Source organism: Colias croceus, chromosome 14 (assembly GCF_905220415.1).
Source record: "Colias croceus chromosome 14, ilColCroc2.1".
NCBI classification, from domain to species: domain Eukaryota; kingdom Metazoa; phylum Arthropoda; class Insecta; order Lepidoptera; family Pieridae; genus Colias; species Colias croceus.
The window spans coordinates 3,731,757-3,751,551 of record NC_059550.1 but is presented as its reverse complement, the minus strand read 5'-3'; the positions used below and the strand labels follow the sequence as shown (position 1 = coordinate 3,751,551).

At 34.0% G+C, this 19,795-nt stretch overlaps 1 protein-coding gene and 1 long non-coding RNA gene across 2 annotated transcripts; one reads left to right on the top strand and one right to left on the bottom strand.

Moving 5' to 3' along the window:
- Nucleotides 1-1,454: 1,454 nt before the first annotated feature.
- On the bottom strand, nt 1,455-2,105 carry LOC123697334. Its single transcript, XR_006752227.1, has 2 exons — nt 1,927-2,105; nt 1,455-1,754 (listed from the first exon to the last, which is right to left on the bottom strand). It is a non-coding gene; the product is annotated as an uncharacterized LOC123697334 (long non-coding RNA).
- A 2,629-nt stretch (nt 2,106-4,734) lies between these two features.
- LOC123697223 (zinc finger CCCH domain-containing protein 14) lies at nt 4,735-18,775 on the top strand. The gene is made up of 12 exons (XM_045643656.1): nt 4,735-4,976; nt 5,681-5,723; nt 6,021-6,188; nt 6,705-7,321; nt 7,518-7,819; nt 8,272-8,424; nt 8,644-8,770; nt 9,032-9,180; nt 14,571-14,696; nt 16,103-16,827; nt 17,098-17,268; nt 18,562-18,775. The coding sequence occupies exons 1-12, from the start codon at nt 4,938-4,940 to the stop codon at nt 18,753-18,755; spliced, it is 2,814 nt and encodes a 937-aa protein (XP_045499612.1). The 5' UTR covers nt 4,735-4,937; the 3' UTR covers nt 18,756-18,775.
- Nucleotides 18,776-19,795: the final 1,020 nt, after the last annotated feature.

The window sequence follows — 19,795 nt, the reverse complement described above, 5'->3', positions numbered from 1 at the left end:
TCAAGGAACATTATAAAAAAATAATTATCGAAATCGGTCCACCCGTTCACGCGTGATGCCGTGACCAAGGGAAATAGGTCTGCCACTGATATCGATATTGTGCCTTAAGCATAGAACCTCAGCGTCAACAGTAATTGATGTTATGGAGATACCCCATGATTCCTGAAATGACAACATAAATTAGGTATGTAATAAGGTTAGACGTGTTTGGTATAATATTAATGCCTCCATTAAACTAACCTGGCTCCTTTTATTCGTACGTCTGGATAAATTTCAAGAAGTAATTGTTCAACAGATTCGAAATCGAAATCTCAATTGAAATTCGTGAGAATCCAGGGTCGCAAAAAAATCCACTCCTTCTCTATAATATATACTCTTTCACGCCCACTATCTTCTTCCGAAATTCGATATAATATTAAACACTTCTCTATCACTATCTGAACTCCACATTTCGATATTGAAGCGGAAACAATGAAATAGTAAGAATTTAACCGCCCGAAATCGACGGGTAAACAAAATGCTATACGAATAGTAACTTTGACAGCATAATGACATTAAAAATATTTATAGGAACGCGATAAACTGTCTTCTCCATACAATATGCTTACCGTTCGTTAATAGTAACCCTCCCATCCGTCAGTAGGAAGCTGTCGGTAAGTTGCTTGACGAGACGTTTTTTATAGGAACGATTTTCGCTTACGCTTGGTTAATTATACTACTATTCGTAACTAAAACGGATCGTTTTTCAAATATAGGAACCGGGCATTAGTGGCTTAGGGCGTATTCAGAAAGAAAGCTTGAAACTTGCTTGAAACTTATAAGCGCTTATCGGCGCTTGTCAATGCTTAAACCAGCTTGTCAAAACCAGCATTGACAAGCTTGTCAAAACCAGCATTGACAAGCACCGATAAGCGCTTATAAGTTTCAAGCTTTCTTTCTGAATACACCCATAGGCTGTAATCTACATTAAACTATTAATACTACAGAAAAGCTGGGGCGGAACGTTATTGGTAAAAATAAAGACTGTAGCCAGTAGTGTAATAATGACCTAACATTAGAGAATGGAAAAATAATTATATCGATCATTTTCTTGTAACATGAAATTGAAGAATTAATCTTATAGTAGAGCCATTTTAATAGGCAACATTTGACAGTTCAACAAAATTCAACAACGTACCTAACCTAGTAACGACGACATAGAATAACATGATATTGTCTGGCTAACGAAAGATGAGACTGGAAAAAGGCGGCAAATTCAAAAAATCAACATATGGCAACTTAGGTTATAGTTGGAAATATAGTTTTAATACTTTTATTTATTATTTTCTCTTACGAGCAAAAAAAAACAACAAACTCTTCATCTTTTTAATATTGATTTATGTAATATAGTAGTTAAGTGATACAGACAGACAAAAAAGAACACCGAATAAAAGCAAGAAAAAACACAATAAAAATACAATTAAAGTTTGTTTAATCAATATAATCATATTAAATCTAAAAATTCAACCGTGAATGAATAGTAAGAATCACTATCATTATCTCTGACTCTTATTATGAACTCTTCCATTTCTGCAGTTATTCCATCTCGTTTTTTATACTATCTTCAACACGAATAACATGGTCCGGTCATAGAAGAAATCTCGTCAAGATACTGATTTTGTGTCTTTAAACATTTTGAACAAAACAGATCATTCAATTTTTTTTATTGTTGCTTGAATAGTTTATAACTGGACTATTGGTATCATCCATGTTACCTGCAAAATAATAAATATTAAACAATGCAATCAAAATGAATAGTATCAAAATATCAAAGTCACACTTAACAATGCATTGAGATATTTCACGTAAACACTCTTGTTTTTCCTTGAAAACTACATCTCTTTTAACTTGTTTCTTTTCAAATTTACTAATCATAGTAAAAAGAACCTTTTTTAAGTCGCTTTTCAATGTTTTCGTCTCGTTTTCAATTAGAAATCACTAAAATTGCGGAAATAATTTTCACTTTGACACATCAACAACTCAGGTTTTATTGACAATTACGTAATTATAAGTGTTGCCATATAAATTTTCGAAATAAAAAGCCAGTCTCATCTTTCGTTAGCCAAACTCTATTTCGTTTTGTTAGAACTGCACATTTGCTTAACTTTTTTCAATTACGATTACATATTTATAATTATAATGACCGATACAAGTTATTTTAAGATTTCATTTTACTGATAAACCATCCTAAACATAATAAACAATTTCTGAATTGAAGAACTGACGTCGCTACAATTTTGTGTCAATCTAAGAGCAATTAACCTATAGAGTTCTTATATGACAGAACAAAATACATATTTTCTAATCTACTTACTCTTAGTCAATAACAGCATAAGCCAGATTGAGATAGCGATAGAGTATCTGCACTGTCTTCAAACGTAGCGCGCCGGCAGTCAGTTTGTTTTCCAACCAGCTGGTGGGCTCAGTGCGTCAAGTGTTTTTAACGAAATATTTAGAAAATATAAAGTGTACAGTGTTTCTTTTTATTTGTCAGTGTGCTAAAATAACTATTGTATGTTTAGCAACCGGCTATCACTAGTCGAATGGGAGTTTTGGATAAAAACAATGTAAAAATATCTTTCCATCGGTAAGTGATTTTCAGCAAATTGATAAATATTTATGTTTTAAACCTATTTGAAGGTTTTATCAAGCGCTTTTTTGTAATTTTATGTTGTAACTGTAACATTTACCCACTTTATGGGGTTGTGGAATATAAAATAATGAAATAATTTTTAAAAAACGTCACAATAATATCACGTTTGGCATTTTGTTTACCACCGTAGTGTTGTAACACATCTAGCGTATATTATCGATTTATGACAAAAAATCTAATTCATATTAACGTTGATTTATTTATTTTGTTTCATAAATCAGATTTATATGTAGTTGTTGTTGCAAATAATAGATGTAAATTTTTTACCGCAGGAAAATAAAACATACCACGTGGTTGTTTTATTTGCCCTATGTGTTTTAGTTTTCGTTTGTTGTTTATTAATTTCTCTTTCAGATTATTAATAAATTCATTTTGTTTTAGATTTCCAGAGCTAAATAAAAAATGGGTATAAAACGTGAGACATGAGTTGATTGGACGCCGCCACAATTTGCAATATTGTGTTCACTGCATTTCGAGCCTACGTGTTATCAAGATGGATACTCTAGAAGAATTGTGCAATCTTACGCTTACGTTTTTTTTTTGTTCCTGTAGATAATAAATACATTTGATTAAAGAGAGTGAATTTTTATTTTGAAATTTTTTACACATAAGTTACCTACTTTAAATGTGTAACTATGTGAAAATTAAACGGTTGATTAAATGACAGTTCTCATAGATGAGAAACTACTATTTAAATACATACTTAATATACATGCGTTTTCAAAGAAAAACCCGCATAGTTCCCATTCCTGTTGGATTTACGGGATCAAAAGTAATTTTTCCAAATTTCATTGTAATCGGTTTAGTAGTATTCGCGTGAAAGAGTAACAAACATCCATCCTCACAAACTTTCGATTTATTAGTAGGATGTTAGGAAAATGTTTTCATTAAGACTGTCCTTTTATTAACTTGTTAAAATGCTGCATGATTCCTTCATGCTGACTGTGCCTTTCTCCTCACTCCTTTAACTTTATCATCATTTCCTTCTTTATTTTAAATTACATTTCAAGTTTTAAAATTTCTTTTATAATGTACTAACTTTCCGCCCGCGTTTTTAAAGAAAATCCTGCACAGTTCCCGTTCACGTGGGATTTCCGGGATAAAACCTAACCTATGTGTGTATGTACAAAATTTCATTGTAATCGGTTCCGCAGTGAAAGAGTAACATCCCTTCTCACATAATTTCGCATTTATTATATACGTAGGATTAAACAAATAATGTATTCAACTGAAATTAATTATAAGTTTTGTTTTTTTATTATTTATTATTTCACGAAACCGTAAATGCAAAATACATTCACGAGTTTATCGATTGAAGCACATCCCATCACTATCACCTTCTATCTATCTAAATACGTACCTATAGTAAAAATGGTGCCATGACTATGTTGAAACGTAGCTTGTTGTCTATAGCTGTCTCATTCTTTCATACGACGTTTTCTTTAGATAGAGAGAAACAAATATATGTAAATTGTATACGCTCGATACAAGTACTCTATAGGTTAATTGCTCTTAGGTGTCAATAAACCTTTTTTTTTTTTAAATACTAGAGACGTTACTCTAAAAATCGAAATCTGATATCTATAATCGAATGCATTGATTACTTGTCAATAAAAATCATCATTTATTAAGTTAATAAATTCGATTGACAAATGTTTCAAATCCGTATCGATTAATACACTTTAATCGATGTTTTTATGCAGGTTACCTCTCTTCGAAGATAAAATTGATAGACGTCAAATGTTGCCTATTAAATTGGCTCGACTATAGTATATTGTACACAACTCTTATGCAAAAATTACACCTATACAATATTTTAGTGATACACCAAATTATCAAAAAACATCAATTTTGTTTCGCAAATTATTCGATGAGGTTCTTAGATTTTCTGTTTGATTGATATTCAAGATAATATTTTTTTCTTGTATTTTAAAATTTGAAAGTACCTAATAAATATAAATTATGTATTATTGTGGCAACAAACATAGGGCATGATTTGGATTTCTAGACGTGCCTATTAATGTCAATTCTGAACTGTCAAACTTGTGCCATATTACTGCTGAGTGCTGGGTCCATTTACTGTTTTGTAATATGTTTAAATTGTTAATTATTACAGATTTAAGATGATACAATGGTTCATGTGTTCTTTGATTGAGCATGCAAAAATCTGTTTTTAATATAACACTATAGTTTAACTATATAAACACAACAACTTTTAACAACGTATTGTAAAAATTTTTCAAAAATGGATGTCGTCGGCAGTGAAATTGGGCAGAAAATGCGTGTAAGTACTTAAACCTATGTATTATTACAAGTATCTTTTTCAATGCCTAAATATTTTTTATAAAAGTAAGAAGAAGCTATAAAGAAGGGTAGCCCCATTTCACTTTTCTGAAATGAAATTCGTAGGGTCATTTCCACTGGTCGATAAGTGTGACACAAATATTATGTCCAGTTTTCATACAATCATATACTTATAACTTTACATCTATATTTTTAGTTTGTTATCCTTGAGTTGCCTGTTTGGCCAAGTTTAACTTTTTTTGAATGAATCCTAACTGTATCATATAGATTAATCTATATATAGATCAGAAGTATCCATACAGATTAATATAATTGAACTTGGGCAAGCTATTTGACTGTATATAGAATGCTGGGTCCAACCCCTCAGTATTGGTGAAACTCGATATAAACCACAGTTTCCTTGCAACTTTTACGTATTCAATTATTGACTTGCTGTGTTCACCTATACAAAAATACTAAGTATTTCTTATGTTAAAAGCAAAGAGTAAAAAGGAAATGAAAAATAAATTAATATTGGTGCACAAAAGGCAACATTGTGTGTAAACTTTACACTAATATTAACCCTTATCACTCCAGCCCGAACAAGTCTGTTTGTAAACATGCAGCTTTAAAAATGCTCAACATAGTTACACACCATAGTGTAGTGTATCTACTTTTGTTTTAAATATTTCTATTTTTTTTCAGTCTGCCATCAAAGCAAAATTAACAGAGCTGGGCTGTTATGTGGGTAAGTAAACTTATAATTATGTTTACTTATATTAGGTGAAGTGCAATGATAAAGGATGAAATAAAAGAGAAATTTCTACAAGAATATTTATTTGAAATATAATATATTACATAGGAAGAAGACATCACAATTGCAAAATTTTGTATTTTTCAAATCTTAGATATCAATACAGTCATACAAACTCAAACATTTATTTATTGAATGGACTTCTGGTTGAACATGAATATATTAGTATCATAACATAGTTTTAGTTGTACCATACAGATATTATTTTATTATCTAATGTTTTACTACTAGATGATGAGCTCCCCGACTATGTAATGGTGATGGTTGCAAACAAACGCACACAACTGCAAATGGAGGATGACTTGCAACTATTTCTGGGTGACAATACTGAATTGTTTGTCAACTGGCTGCATCAAGTGCTCAAGAAACTGCAGGAAGTCACTGTAGCAGTCCCGCTCAGTATGTATTTTATTCATACATTTAATATCAAATTGCTCTTTCCTTTTCCTCATACATAATCAACTTTTCTAAATAATAATATAATAAAGCCTTTATTTCCGAAAAAGTTGACATATATATTACACATAAAATTTAAAGATTACTTACAACTAAAAACAAAATTTCACTATAAAATATCCCTTATTTCGGTATGCCTTACAGCAAAGGCCTCCTCCAACTCTTTCCATTGTACCCTGTCTGCTGCCACCCTTGTCCAAAAGGTCTAGCTGCGACCCCGGCTCCTTACTCCATCCCTAGGGTACCAGACAGTAACCTGTTTGCTCCATTTTTAACTCTACTAAATACAGAAATAATAATTTTACCCTGTATTTATGCTAAATTTTTATAGTTAGCTATAGTTAAAAGTTATAAGCAATCATTAAAAAAGGTGAGTTTCATACAACAAACAATTTTTTCCACCATTTTGATTTTAAATTACAACATTTTGTTTGTGACAATATATTTTCTAAATTTCAGAAAATGACAAAGACAAACACAAGGAAAGATCTGTATCCAAAGAAAGGAAATCCAAAGAGAAGAAAGAGAAATCTAAAAAGAATGAAGTCTTGAAAAAAGCTAAAAAGAAAGACAAGATCAAAACACACAAGAAAGAAGAAAAGAAACTGCATAAAAGTAAGAAAGAAAAGAAGAAGAGTCACGAGAGGATACGGCCAAATATTCCTCCACTATTGATGAATATGGAAAAGGACTCTGAACCGTCAATAACTGATGTGTTTGCTGGACAGATTCTTAAAAACCATGGAGTATCCCTGGATTCTTATAAAGATGACTTGAAAATTATAGAGACCAAGCCTGTGCTGAAAGAAGCTAAAAGGCCAATACTACCTATTATAGATCCAGCTACTATTCTTTCACAGTCTGATGTTTCCAATGAAGCAACAACTAAAGAAGTGTCAAGTAAAGATTCTTCAAATAGTCAACTAAAAGAAATGAACGACATAGAAGCTAAGATTCAGGGTTTGAAACAAAAGTTGGTTGAACAGTTAGATTCTATGTCTGACGATGAAGATTTTTTGAATATCCGTACCGAGGCAGAGGAACTTATGAATGATTTTGCTGATGATGTTTTACAGGTAATGTGATCAAATCATATTGTAATAAATATATCTCTCTTTAATTACGTTTGTCATGTAGTATAATTTTTAATTCACGGTAAACATTTAAGACATATTCAGATTTAGTATTATTTTTAATATTATATTCAATATAAATTTATTTGACCATTACAGTTACAGCTAATATACTTATTGTTTACTTAATATTTTTCAGGAAATTAGTCAACCAGCTATAGCAACACCACCTATAAAACCCACTTCCCCTTTACCCAAAACGCCGTCCGAACCCCCGAAAATGCCATCCGAACCCCCAAAACTGCCATTTGAACTCCCAAAACCCGCAAAACGTCCACTAACACCTCCAAAAGAAACGCATAAAGAGTCCCCAGAAATTCTCCCACAAATTGAACTAAATCTTCCCAAAAGACCCATCAGAGAACGGCTAGGAGCTCGGGAAATAACCAAGAAACCAGAGGTTAAGGAAACAGAAAGGCAAAAGTCACGTAGCCCCGAAAGGTTGTTAATTACAAAATCATTTAAGGTAGTAAGAAAAAAGATTTTACTAGTTCTTAAAGCAGATTATATGTGTTATTTTTTTAGATACATAATAATTAATAATGTTTGCCTTCTCATTAATTTATAAATTATTCAAAGTTAAATTTATAGCTCATCATTAATATTTTTCTCCTAAAAAAAATTATTATCTTATGTCAATTAGGTTGTTTTTAGCGCACAAACCTTTGTGATATAACTATAATTCAATATTTTAAGATTTTCAGGTGATACGGTAAAAGGAAGTATTATTTTACTGACTACTAATATAGGAGAAAAAATACCAGAGATGCCATTTGTTCTTCATACACATAAAATAATCATTCATTAATGAAATAAGCTGTGTACAATATACATAAATAGCTAGAATTAAATGTATATTACACAAAGGTATAATAATGTATTTATAATTTCAGCTTTACACCAGAAAGAGAGCTTGATTCACGGCCTCAAACAAAACCAGCTAGAAGCCGACTGGGAAGTCAGTCTTCGGAGACACACAGAAGGATTTCTGTTTCTGAAGATAGCCCTGAAAAGACTGAATCTAGTTCTAAAAAGATGACGTCAAGGTAAACTTGTAATAGCAAATACCATAGCATTACTATACAAAAAAGTACTGTATATAACTGCAAGGATGGTTAAGGAATTATATTTTAATTAACATAAACTACGATAGCTTAATTGACATGAATATTTACCAAGCTTTAATATATAATATTAATATAAAATAAAAATATTAATTTTAAAAATATGTATAAAAAAAGTACATACATAATATTTTGTTTCAGGGTGTCAGTACTAGAGCGGCCACGTGTTAGTTGTGCGTCCGTTGTACGCGTGCGGCCACGTCCGCGCGCGCCCGCGTCCAACCTGCTACTGCGGGCTGTTGCTGACGCGCATAAGAGTTTGTTAAATGTGAGACTACCCTCAAATAAATTCTATAAATATATTTGTAGCATAAAATTCTTGTTAATTTTTATTTGGTATTACAAAATATATTTCACACCAAGTACAATTTATTATTAAACAAATGCTACTTATAGACAGGATAGCTGCCCACGGAAGAAGATCTTCTCTCTCCACCTTTTCGCATAAATCTAATAATAACCTAAGTTTTACACTATGTCAATCTTCATTTCAATGATAAATTCTGGAACGTTATTTTGTTTTTCACAGATACCACCAAAAGTAGACCCAGAGCCTCAAAAAGTGAAGCGAGCGTTAGTGCTCCCTATGCGACGGTGTGTAGATGCTAAGAATATTGTCATACAAGTAGATAGGCAGACTGATGATAATAATTGTGATAACAGCAGTAAACCTTCACAGTAAGTTCATATATTTTTTATATCAAATAAAAAAATCATAAATGTAGTTTTTTCGGTACATACAATATGAATAACTTATAATTCCCTTCCCTCCGGACCGCTGTGCAGTATAGACGTGTTTTGTGCTAAATCCGCATATTAAATTTGATTCCAAAAATTAATTATTTCAAATTAAATATTTTTAAAATACTAGGATAACATAAATCACCAGAATACACGTGAGTGAATAATTGATTTTATAAACACAGACTCAAGAAATACAAAAATATAGACATCTTTATCCACACGCAAAGTGCGAAAGAAACATCATCGGAGGTCAACTTATACTGGACGGAAAGCAACTTTGTATGAATTTGTCGATCGCGACAAATTTAACTTGATCTCCATCGTTTTTGATTTACTTGCACTGTACAATCTCCCAGTGGTTGCTGCTTGCGCTTGCCTAGTAACATTACCTCGTACTTTTACTACAAAATAATATGCCCCTCAAGCGCACACCCCCCTCCACGCCCGCTGCGGCTGTTAATTCCGATGTTGTTGATCAAGCTTATGCTTCTACTAGCGTACTAACTGTTCCGATTATGCAACAAACGTTACACCATTGTTCCTCCGAACCTAGTTTAACTAAAAAAACTAATGTCACCTTCCGTAAAAGGAAGCATACTGAATGTGATGAAGATAAGCTAGAAAGTTTTATGCTCGAAATAAAGCAAATGTTTATGCATTTTAAAGAAGAGCAAAATAAAAGCTTCGAAAAATTGTGCGAAACGGTTGAGAATATGCGGACATCGTTTGAGTTTTTAGCAGAAAAATGTGATTCCTTGTCAACTAGAGTAAATAAATTGGAATTGGCGCGGGGTGAAGATGCCAAATACATCAAAACCTTGGAAGAGAAGCTAGAAATTACCGAGCGCGCATCTAGGTCGACGTGCCTTGAAATAAGAAATATTCCAAACAGTTCCTCAGAATCAAAAAATTATCTTTTAGATACATTTTTAAAAACAACAAATGTATTAAAAATTGATGTGCAGCCTCATGAAGTTAAGGATATTTATAGAATTAAATCTAAGGACCCTAACTCTAGAACAATTATTGTAGACCTAACAAGCTGTTTACTAAAGGAAAAAATTATTAATTTGTACCGAAATTTTAATAAAGGACATTCTAAACTCACTACCGAACACCTGCATCTTAAGGGCCCAACAAAAAATATTTTCATCTCGGAAAATTTAACTGCAAAAATGAAAAGATTGTTTTTCTTATCACGTGATCTTGCAAACACTCATAATTTTAAGTTCTGTTGGGTGTCACACGGAAAGATCTTTCTTCGTAAAAAGGAAAATGGCCCTCTAATTAGAATACATACGGAATTGGATATTGCAAAAGTGAAACAAGACATATGACTATTGGCAGATGTTTTCGCATTGTTAGTTGTTAAGAATTTATGCAGATTATTATTGTATTACTTTAGTTATTTTAAAAAAAATTCTGTAAATGATATTGTAATTTACGTGACATCTTTTCCTACCACTTACATGACATACACATTACACACTCCACACATACGCCAATACACACACAATAAATCTTTTTCATTCATTATGAATTCAAAATTTATTCTCAGTTTCAATCAAGGTTTCAATACCCGTGTAATTTACTGTCAAAAACATGACTGATTTTAACTCTATTAATGACGACATCGAAAACATTTCTGTGTCTGAATCCCACATTTGTCAACCTGAGGACAGCATTTCTTACGTAAAAAATATTGCTACAGACTTTAAAATCTTACATGTCAATATACGAAGCATAAACTGCAATTTTACCCTTCTTCAAACTCTCTTGCATAGACTTGGATATCAGCTGGATATCCTCGTTCTGTCAGAGTGCTGGTTAAGTAAAGCTCCATTTATTCCACATCTTCCAGGTTACGACTTCCACCAATCCAACTTTGCTAACCAAAACGAGGGTGTAGTCACTTATGTTCAAGTTGGTCTAAAATGCAAAGTAACATTACCTACGCTCAATGATGCAAACTGTGTTATTCTTGAATTTCCTAATTCTCTGGCTGTAGTCGCGTTATATCGATCGCCATCTTTCAAGAACCTTGAACCGTTCCTTTCTAGCTTAGAAAGCGTACTTCTTTTATTAAGTTAAACAAGAGTGTTGTGGTAATAGGAGATCTCAATATCAATATAATCTCAAACAACACAAATTCTTCAATCGATGACTATCTTAATCTGTTAGCATCACATGCATTGCTACCTGCTCATCTTTTTCCAACACGTGAAGGCAATTGTCTTGATCATGTGATGCTTCGCACACTTTTCAAAGCCACTACGTTGGTACTCGATACGTTGTTTACTGACCATAACCCCGTCCTATGTTTTATTCATACTAAAATTGCACAACCGAATGAAAATGCTATTATAAATTCTCGTATTGACATTCCCTCAGTTGTTAATGCCCTTGAAAATACCGATTTTTCCTCTGTTCTAGTTTCCTCAGATCCAGAAGAGTCTGCATCCCAGTTAGTAAACATCCTATCCTCCACAATAAGTTCTCATAGACGTACTGTGCATGTCCCCTCTAGAAAACGTATCATAAAGCCTTGGATTACACCTGGTCTTCTGAAATGTATTCGCCATAGAGATAAACTGTACCGTAAACATAAGAAAAACCCAGAAGATAATCAGGACAAATTAATTTTCCAACGCTACAGAACCTTCTGTAATAAGCTCTTAAAGAGAACTAAACGGGAATACGAACATACCAAATTTCAGAGGATCAGGAATAATCCAAGGGCCGCGTGGAATGCTATCAAGGAGCTGTCAGGAATTAAAACAAGGGAGTCTTATGCAAGTAATTTACTGAATCGGTTCACCTGTAAAAAGTCATCTGTCAATGCCGTCAATAATTATTTTGCTAATGTGGGTAAAGATATGGCTTATAAAATTATTCACAGTACTCGGAGTGCTTCCTCAAATTATTGTAATACTCCGGAGGCTTTTCCACAAAACTCTTCTCAATCTTCTATAAATTCGATGGTACTACTGAGTATCGACAATGATGAAATCCACAAAATTATTTGCAATCTTAAAGACAAATGTGCTGTTGGCTGGGATGGGATACCCACGTCTGTCCTTAAATCGGCGAGGCATATACTCGTTCCTATTCTCTGTTACGTTTTTAACCTTTCCATCTCAAAAGGCATTTTTCCTACTGTATTTAAGAGAGCAGTTGTCCACCCGATCTTCAAGAGTGGAGATAGAGATGGTGTCTCTAATTACCGCCCAATATCTGTGCTTTCAGCTATTTCTAAAATCTTCGAAAAAGTGTTAAATAATAGGCTCCTTACTTTTCTGAACACCAATAATATACTATCAAAAAATCAATTCGGTTTTAGACGTGGCCTATCCACGGAAGATGCTCTGTTGTCTTTGACCAATAGCATAATAAAAAATTTTGAAGAACAAACGAAATCTGTTACTCTTTTTTTAGACCTCTCTAAAGCATTCGACACTGTCTCTATCTCTATTCTTATATCTAAATTGGAACGCTGTGGTATTCGTGGCTCTGTTCTGGATATTTTTGGTAGTTATCTTTCTGAACGTACGCAGTGTGTAGTTATTGATGATATTGTTAGTGAGCTTGAACCAGTTACTTTTGGCGTACCGCAGGGCAGCGTCTTAGGACCTACCCTGTTTCTAATTTACATAAATGATCTGTGTAATTTGTCTCTTAACAACTGTAAAATAATTTCTTATGCCGATGATACTGCTTTGATTATCCATGCCCGAACTTGGGAGGAGGTTCGTAATGTTGCTGAAAATGCTCTAAAGATTGTTCAAGACTGGCTTCGACAAAACCTTCTCACGCTTAACATTGTTAAAAGTAAATACATAACTTTTGCCCCCAAACTTTCTTCTTTGCCTCCCTCAAGTTTCAACATATCCGCACATGATTGTCTCAAGAGCGACCCTAGTGATCAATGCAATTGTATAAGTCTTGAAAGAGCCACTAGCTTGAGATATCTGGGCGTCACAATTGATCAAATGTTCTCGTGGAAGCAGCAGATCGATACTGTATGCTCTAAAATCAGAAAATTAACATTTGTGTTTAAACGCCTCAGAGGAGTCCTTGATATCTGTTATCTAAAAACTGTTTACTATGCATTGATTCAGTCTGTTACCTCTTACTGTATAACATCCTGGGGAGGCTGTGTCAAATCTTTGATGATAAGACTGGAACGAGCCCAACGGGCTGTCCTCAAAGCTCTCGTTAACAAACCTCTCCGCTATCCGACCAGCGAATTATATGCTCTTTGCCAAGTTCCCACCGTAAGACAATTGTTTATTCTCAAAGTTGTTCTGAGGAAGCACTCAGACACTGTGTATGACTTGGACTTTATAAATACTAGGCGCAGAAACGACAGGGTATGCGTTATTAATTATCGCAGAACAGCAATAGCTAGTCGCCACTATCTTTTCATAAGTTCTTTAATCTACAATAAAATTAATCAAGTCCTCAATATTTACCCACTCTGTCATTATAAGCTAAAAACCATACTCCTAAATTGGCTTCTATCCCTCTCGTATGATGAAACTGAACTAATTATTAAAACCACCATCTAAACTTCTACATTTCTCACTCACAAACTCACATAATCTCACTCTCGCATACTCACTCACATAACATTCTCACACTCTCTCACAAACACATACCTGCACATGTTTGTCTTTTTAATTTTGTATAAATCGTCTTGCTTACTTTTATCATTACTTTGTGTCTCTGTTTTGGAGATATGAATGTTAAAATTTGATTAGTGGAACTACTAATGTTTGGAGGTGGGCGTTGGCACCTGTGCCGCAGCTTATTTAAGCTTTTATGGGTGCCATCGTGCATAAAGTTTTTGTAATGTGTTGTTGTGTTCCAAATAAACAATTTTGATTTTGATTTTGAATTATTAAAACTAGTTCACATTTTTGAAAATAGTTTTTCTAGTTTTTTTTTTTTAGCATCTCAATATTTAAATAAAGCATTCGTAACTACACTAAAAATAAGTAGGTAAGTTTTTATCCACAATAACAAATTGGCAATTTATAAAAAATAAATGCGTTTTCAAACACGATTTTATTAGCTTTATATGTATGTTTGTATGAAACCAATTCCTTAAGATCCAATTTACACCCACTTTAAATGATGTGACCTTTTGTATTACCACAATTCTTATATACAAATAAATTATTTGAATTTGACAGATTTTATTCAAATTTTGTACAATTATCAAAGATTGATGACAATACAATAGTTTAAGCGTGGTATTTTAGTTACTTAACTATACTTCTAATCATAAGAATCCATTCACATGTTCTTTACCTTATTTACAGCAGATACATTAGTGAAAAGAAAGATGATTGCTCTCCGTTACAAATTACAAAGAGAATTTTAAACACAGAGTATGTCCCGAGTAGAACGGCGACTCGGAAGGATGATTCACTAATCATTGAAACTATGTAAGTAGCAATAAATACAGGGTGTCCCAAAAAGTAGTGATGAACGGAAGCTGGGAGGTAGAGGACCTAGAGGGCTATCCGAATCACCCCCATGTATGTTATGCGATTTTTCGTATTTTCGGCGTTATGACGTTTTTTTTCAATTTTTCACCTATCGCCGAGTACGATGATATTTTCACTCATGGTGACGTCAATTATTGCGCTAAATGTTTGATTTTTTATTGTTTGCTAAGCTGAAATATAGGCCAATTCAGTATGGTAACATTTACTATCGTTAGATGTTTGAATGGAATAAAAAAAAGAATTAAATGCCAAGAAAGATAAAATTATCCAGTATGTTCACAACTTCAAGGGCTCGTAAAAAAATAAAATCACATTAAAAAAAGTTTTCCGTTTTGCTTTTAAAAACTCGCTCTATCTATCAGGTAGCTACCCTGAAAATTTCATTTTATTATTCAGAAAGCTTCAATCGAAAAATTGAAATCTAAATGTGGTAAGTGCAAAAATTGAATTAACATGATGAATAATAAAAACAAATTAAAACCAATAACAAGGTGTTAAATTACCAGAAATTTTTAAAATGACCCCCCTGTTGCTCAATGCAAGTGCGACATCACCGTAAAAAGTTGTCTTAAATTTCTGAATGCCTTTTATCATTTTTTATGGTTTCTTTTGCTACTATGAATTTCCGGGTTATTTCGTCCAAATTGTGGCAGTCTCTCGTCTTTGTAGTATCCCCACGGAAAAAATCAATAGGGTTTATGTCCGGGGACCGTGGAGGCCAGGTTAAAGGGCAAAGATACCCTGAAAGATGGATTGGTCGTTGCAGCCTGCGCATGCGCCGGTGACGCCTGCCTTAAAGCCTGGCCTCCACGGTCCCTCGACCCATTGATTTGTTTCAATGGTGATACTAAGAAGACCTCGGCTACTTGAGAGAATGCCAATCAATTCATTCTGTAAAATTCATATTATGAGAAATTAAACTTGTTTAGTGCCCTTTGAATCAGCTAAATTATTAATGACCATTTCAATGAACAAATGTAAATGTAAAAAATAAATAAAAAGACGTGTGGCACTCGGGGACTGCCGCGGTAAAGCTATTGCATGCTATGCCTTCAAGCCGCACCTCCGCCCGTCGGAGTGGGGAGCGTGAGGTTTTTTTCGTTACGGAATTTCTCGATTTGGTCCCCGCGCTCAAGGCCCGCGATAGAAGCTATGCAATAGCTTAATAAAATTTGTTACATCATAATACATAATGTTAAATTTCTACAGAATACAAATACAAAATACAAAATAATGTTAAATTTCTACAGAATACAAATTCGAATTTTCATTTTGTGGTCTGAAATAAACCATTATAATTATTAATAACTGACTTTATGTTACAAATACCACATTTGTTGCAGAAATATCCACAACCCAACTGTAGATAAAGACAAAGACACACAATTCATTGTCACTATGGATGGATATCATCCAAATGCATTCCTTGCTAAGAAACTCAAGACAGAAGGACTATTAGATGATGATGATGATGACACTACTAACCTTAATACACCAAGAATTACTAAAGCTAAAGATACAGTTAGAATAGAAACTATGGAAGATCAAGACATGCAACCAATAGAGACAGTTTCAACAAACATAGATACTGCTAAAACAATTGAAGAAAAAGTAGATGAGCCAGTAATAGAAAAAGAATCGGTTCCAAAACCAATAGATAAAGTAACAAAAGATAATGATGAAACATCGAAAGAAAGCTACATAGTTCCAAAAGATAAAGTTTTAAAAGTTAAAAATAGTGAAGAGAAACGGAACAAATTAAAAGAAAAACCTGTTCCCGTAGTGAGTGAAAAGAAAAGATTGAGTGATACAAGTGAAGATAGTGATACACAGGTTATAATAAAGAAAGAAGATGAGAAAGGAGAAAAAAGGAAAAGTGTAGAAGTAGAAGGTGAGAAGGAAAAAAGTCCCCCAGTAAAGAAAAGAAAGGCATCTCCCATAGTGTTTGATGTTGATAAGAAAGAGATAGATAGACAAGTGAGAGAGAGGACGCTTAGTGCAAGCAGTGACAGTCATGTTACTTTGAGTTCTGTGGCTAATTCAAATAAATATGATTCAATACCACCCTGTAAGTTAACAAATGTTTTTTTCCTAATTTTAAGCTTGGTTAATTTAAATTATTATTAAACAATAAATTTATACAGTATTCAGTTCATTGTAAAAGTATTTTCAAACACAACCTCTATTATAATTTTATCTCTGAATAAGCAATTGATTTCAAAGTTTTGTTAGAAAACTCTGCCTAATAGCCGCGAAAGCAGAGTTTTGCTTCTGACAATTTTTGAGCGTGATCGTGTCTACTTGTTTTATTTATTTATTTAATATTTCCAATCGCCAGTATCGCAAGCGGAACGCAAGGTGATCTGGTGCCGCGCGTTCCCGCTGTGCCGCTACGGCGCGTCGTGCGCGTTCGCCCACCCGCGCTGCAAGTTCCTCGCGGCGTGCACGCGGCGCGGCTGCGCGTACTCGCACGAGCCGGCCGCGCCCGCGCTGCCGCAGCCCGCGCTGGGTGAGCAATGAGCACACTCCAACGCCGATAGTACACCGACGCATTCGCGAGCGGCAGCGAAACAACGATAAATCTGTCAGTAGTATGGCAGGTTTTCGCATATGATATGTCTCACTCTAGCACATGGATAGATGAAATAGTTGCGTCCTTGTCAGTATTGTTTCGCAAGATACTGCGAAATGGGCATTACACAGACACAGAAGTTGCGAAAACATTGCTGTTTACTAACGTTCCGCAGATATTTCGCTACGCAGTAGTTTCGCAGAGATTCGCTGCCGCACGCGAATGCGTCGGTGTACTAACAGCGTAAGAGCCGCCGTACACGGCCCGCTTCAAGCAGTTGAGACCGACGGCTTGAAGCCGTGACCGCGCGGTGAACTATGGACATTCGTTCACTGCCGTACATGGACAGCTCGAGCAGTCATCGACCGACCGCTCGAGCAGTCCGTGTACGTCGCTCAGCCGTTATCTGCTCGAGCCGCCCGTGTACGGCCGCCCTAATGTTACTGGTACCAATGCTCTGGACACGAGAAATTGTCAACAAATGCCTTGTCTAGTGTAGATCTATGTCCATGTTCTTATACATACCAAATCAAAACTCAAGTGTCGTTAATTTTCAAATTATGTTGTTGTGCAGAGCTTGCATGATTAATAGATATATAAGGATAATATTAACAGTTAATACATTTACAAATTTATAATAGTTAGGTATATGAGATTTAGACTTCCTACTGAATCAAATTAAATAATGAAGTTTTTAGTAGGTAGTAATTTTTTGAGTATTTGAGGGACATCATTTTCATTATAAACTGACTATATGTAAAGTTTTTTATTATTATTCCTCAAGCGTTTATTCCATTGGGTATACGATCCACCTTGAAGTTATCATTACTGTAAGGTTAATGTTATCCGACGGAACCCCTGGAGTATTGCTGGTAATTTAGTTCAATGACAGCAAATTTTCAAGATCAAATACAGCGTTTGCTGATCGTTATCAATGTAAACTAATAATCTGTGTTGGACACCTGTTCACTTATGTATATACCTGTTTGTGACCACAGAAAAGATTTTATTTTATTTTTTATCCCATATTTTAAGAGAAAGTAAATGAAAACGAAAAATGTTGCAATGACGTCTTAAATATGGAGGAATAAAGAGTTCCTTTATAGTTTATATGGTATGTCAGTCAATTGATGATAATTTCAGTACTCGACGGTACTTTTATGACAGTCCAATTCGGGCAAAGCCTTATCACACATATCATAATATAACTTATATATTTTATCCTTTCAGCATCTCACGTGGTCCCAGTGGCGAACTACAAAACAATCTCGTCAGCGATCCCAAGCATGTGCAAGTATTATCCGAACTGCGCAAACCCGGCCTGCCACTTCTACCACCCGAAGCCGTGTAGATTCGGCAAGGCTTGCGCAAACAAGCTTGAGTGCAACTTCTATCATAATGATGTCCCTAAATATCCTCTTTAAATACAAGTTTTACATATGAACGTTGTTTTATTTTATTGGTGATGGATGGGATGGCAACACTGGTGATGACTGGTGATAGATAAATTACACTTTAAAATTAAAATCATAAACCTAGTAGGTAATTAGTATAGTAATTTATATTTTATTGTAATGCAAAAATCCTTATCCTTAGTTATATGAAAAAAACGATGTTTTTCACGAGATAACAGCATTGTTATTTGTTTTAAAAAAATTAAAATACTCAGGACTGAGATTGTTCGATTCAATGATCTTATCGTCTGATTCTGTGACTTATATTTTATTTTATTGAAATCAAGTCTTAATGTGAGTAAAAGTGACTCGACCTGCAAATCATGAACATAAACTGCACTTTATCTGTGCTGCCTAAAATTGCCTAAACAATAAACATCAAAAGAAATACTATAAATAACATTCTTAATAACTATATAAGTCTAAATCTGTATACTTATTATACGGATGATCACTGTATGATGCAGCAGACCAATCTATTCACATCTATTTTATGTGCAGCCTTTACCAATTTGGACATCTTGCCACGCCTGGTTATGATATAAATAGTGATGTCTATGCCGTTAGTAAGACAAGGATACTTTCAGGACACCAGAGACCATAGAACCGGAAAATAACACCCAAATAATTTTAGCCTACAGGGTCACAGAGCGCAATTGTGTACAATAAAAGTTACGTCAGCCAATACCTAAGTAATTTAACTGTATTTCGGCGCCCGCGCTATCTTGCTACCTGTTATTTTATTACATTATCTCTGTGTACAGACAGCAGATCTATATCTTATTCGGATGTAATAATATAATCTATATCTTATAATAAATTAATTGTACATTGCATATTTACATGTAGCGATTAAAAATTATGTCCGTTTAGATATTCCTACTATTTTCTACTTTGAATTCTGTACTTTGCGGAAACTTTGCAAATTCTTTCATTGACTTGAATCCCAATTCCGATGCCAAAAAAAGTTTGAATAGTTTTTCAATCACAGTATACACGGACGTACTTAG